The sequence below is a fragment of the Apaloderma vittatum genome, unplaced genomic scaffold (assembly GCF_000703405.1).
Source record: "Apaloderma vittatum isolate BGI_N311 unplaced genomic scaffold, ASM70340v1 scaffold17154, whole genome shotgun sequence".
Classification (NCBI taxonomy): Eukaryota; Metazoa; Chordata; class Aves; order Trogoniformes; family Trogonidae; genus Apaloderma; species Apaloderma vittatum.
The window spans coordinates 27,730-29,268 of NW_009711109.1; the positions used below are offsets into that span (position 1 = coordinate 27,730).

General features: G+C 52.6%; 1 protein-coding gene across 1 annotated transcript; it reads right to left on the reverse strand.

The window, feature by feature from the left end:
- Positions 1-1,130: 1,130 nt before the first annotated feature.
- RPS29 (ribosomal protein S29) lies at positions 1,131-1,514 on the reverse strand. Its single transcript, XM_009867545.1, has 3 exons — positions 1,453-1,514; positions 1,225-1,324; positions 1,131-1,139 (listed from the first exon to the last, which is right to left on the reverse strand). The coding sequence occupies exons 1-3, from the start codon at positions 1,512-1,514 to the stop codon at positions 1,131-1,133; spliced, it is 171 nt and encodes a 56-aa protein (XP_009865847.1).
- Positions 1,515-1,539: the final 25 nt, after the last annotated feature.

Consider the following 1,539-nt stretch of genomic DNA (forward strand, 5'->3'; position numbering starts at 1 on the left):
CCCTCACAGCCACGCCGTGGGCCCTCAGCACTTGATGGTCTGTGTGACCTTTCGAGAACCAGTGTGTTGGGATGTAGAAACCCTGGCAAAAATCTCCTCATCCTCACATCACTGCCTCAAGGCAAAGGGAAAACTTCAGAGCAGGACAGCCCCATAAAGCTAACTTTTAATATTTGCCTCAGGCTTTAGCTATCAGTTTATTAGCTTATTTAGTATCCCCCAAGTTAGCTGTTCCTTCTCTGTAGCCAGCTTCCTACAAAGCCACAGCAGCCACTTACACCAACCACCACACATTTTCCCCCACAAGTAGGTATTAACCCAGCCAGCTGCTTTCACTCACATTTTCACACCTGCTTTGTGTTATTTAGCACGTATTTTTCTAAGGACAAAGAAAGGAGGGAGGCTTTACCACCACACAGAATAAATACTCCAACCACCAGGCCAGCATCTATATTTGTTCCCATTCCCTCACCTTGTTCAGTTTCATTTAATAATCAGTGCGACAGAAAAACAAAAAACAAAATCAAAAAAAAAGGCTATTAGGGATTCCTAAACTAGATGAAGAGAACTCAGCTGGAAGAGACCAGGCCCATTTGCCACGTCAGAAATGACCAAAGCATTCCTTTCACCAGTCCTCATAAAAAGCAGCCCAGCTTCAGCAGAGATGCTGCAAAACCAGCCTGAACAGCCAGACAGCACTCTGACACTCTTAATGCTCTTAGAGGGAGCTAGAAGACCCAAGTCTAGGCCTTTGGCACATCTGACAAACATTCCTTATGTCCCATCATAACAGAACCTTTCTGGAAACCTCAGAAAACACCAGATCAAAAGGAAGACGTGCGTGGAGCATCAAACCAGCATCCTGAGACTAAGTGGTTTGGTGGAAGAAAGCAAAGGAGACAGGCTCATTTAGGCCTGCCCCAGCAGAGCACTCCCCACCTCTGGATGGGCCACTGAGGGAGCAGAGAAGCTCTATGGTCACCGGAACCTTCACAAAAGGCAAATGCGCACACGTCAGTCGGGAAAAGAAGTTATTTATTGAGAAGGGCTGCACTGAAATGATGTGGATGTGTCAGGGAGGCCCAGAGAGGCCCCCTGAGCTTCCGATGACAGCCCCATCCTCCCGGCGCTCAGTCCAGCTGCAAGAGAGCGAGAAAGGCGAGAAGAGTCAGCGGGAAACGGCAAACCCAGCCCTCCCTCCACCGCCCCGGGGCCTGCGCTCACCTTAATGAAGCCGATGTCTTTGGCGTACTGGCGGAAGCACTGCCGGCACATGTTCAGGCCGTACTTGCGAATGAGGCCGTGGCGGTTGGAGCACACGCGGCTGTGAGGGAAGAACAGACCAAGGCCGGTCAGGCTGGGGAATGGCGGCGCGGAGCGGAAAGGAGAGACTGAGAGGGGCGGAGGGACCCCGACGACCACCCAGACGCCTCCCCGGGGACGCAGACTGACCAGGAGCGGGAGCCCTGACCGAACTTCCTGGGGTGGCTCCAGTAGAGCTGCTGATGGCCCATCCTGCCTCCTGCGCGCCGCGCTCAC

Bases quoted from the DNA above. Each gene is read 5' to 3' on its own strand.
- RPS29 (XM_009867545.1), bottom strand. From the start codon at position 1,514: ATGGGCCATCAGCAGCTCTACTGGAGCCACCCCAGGAAGTTCGGTCAG. The intron at 1,325-1,452 runs GTCAGTCTGCGT...CTTCCCTCACAG, and splicing joins GGTCAGGGCTCCCGCTCCTG to CCGCGTGTGCTCCAACCGCC.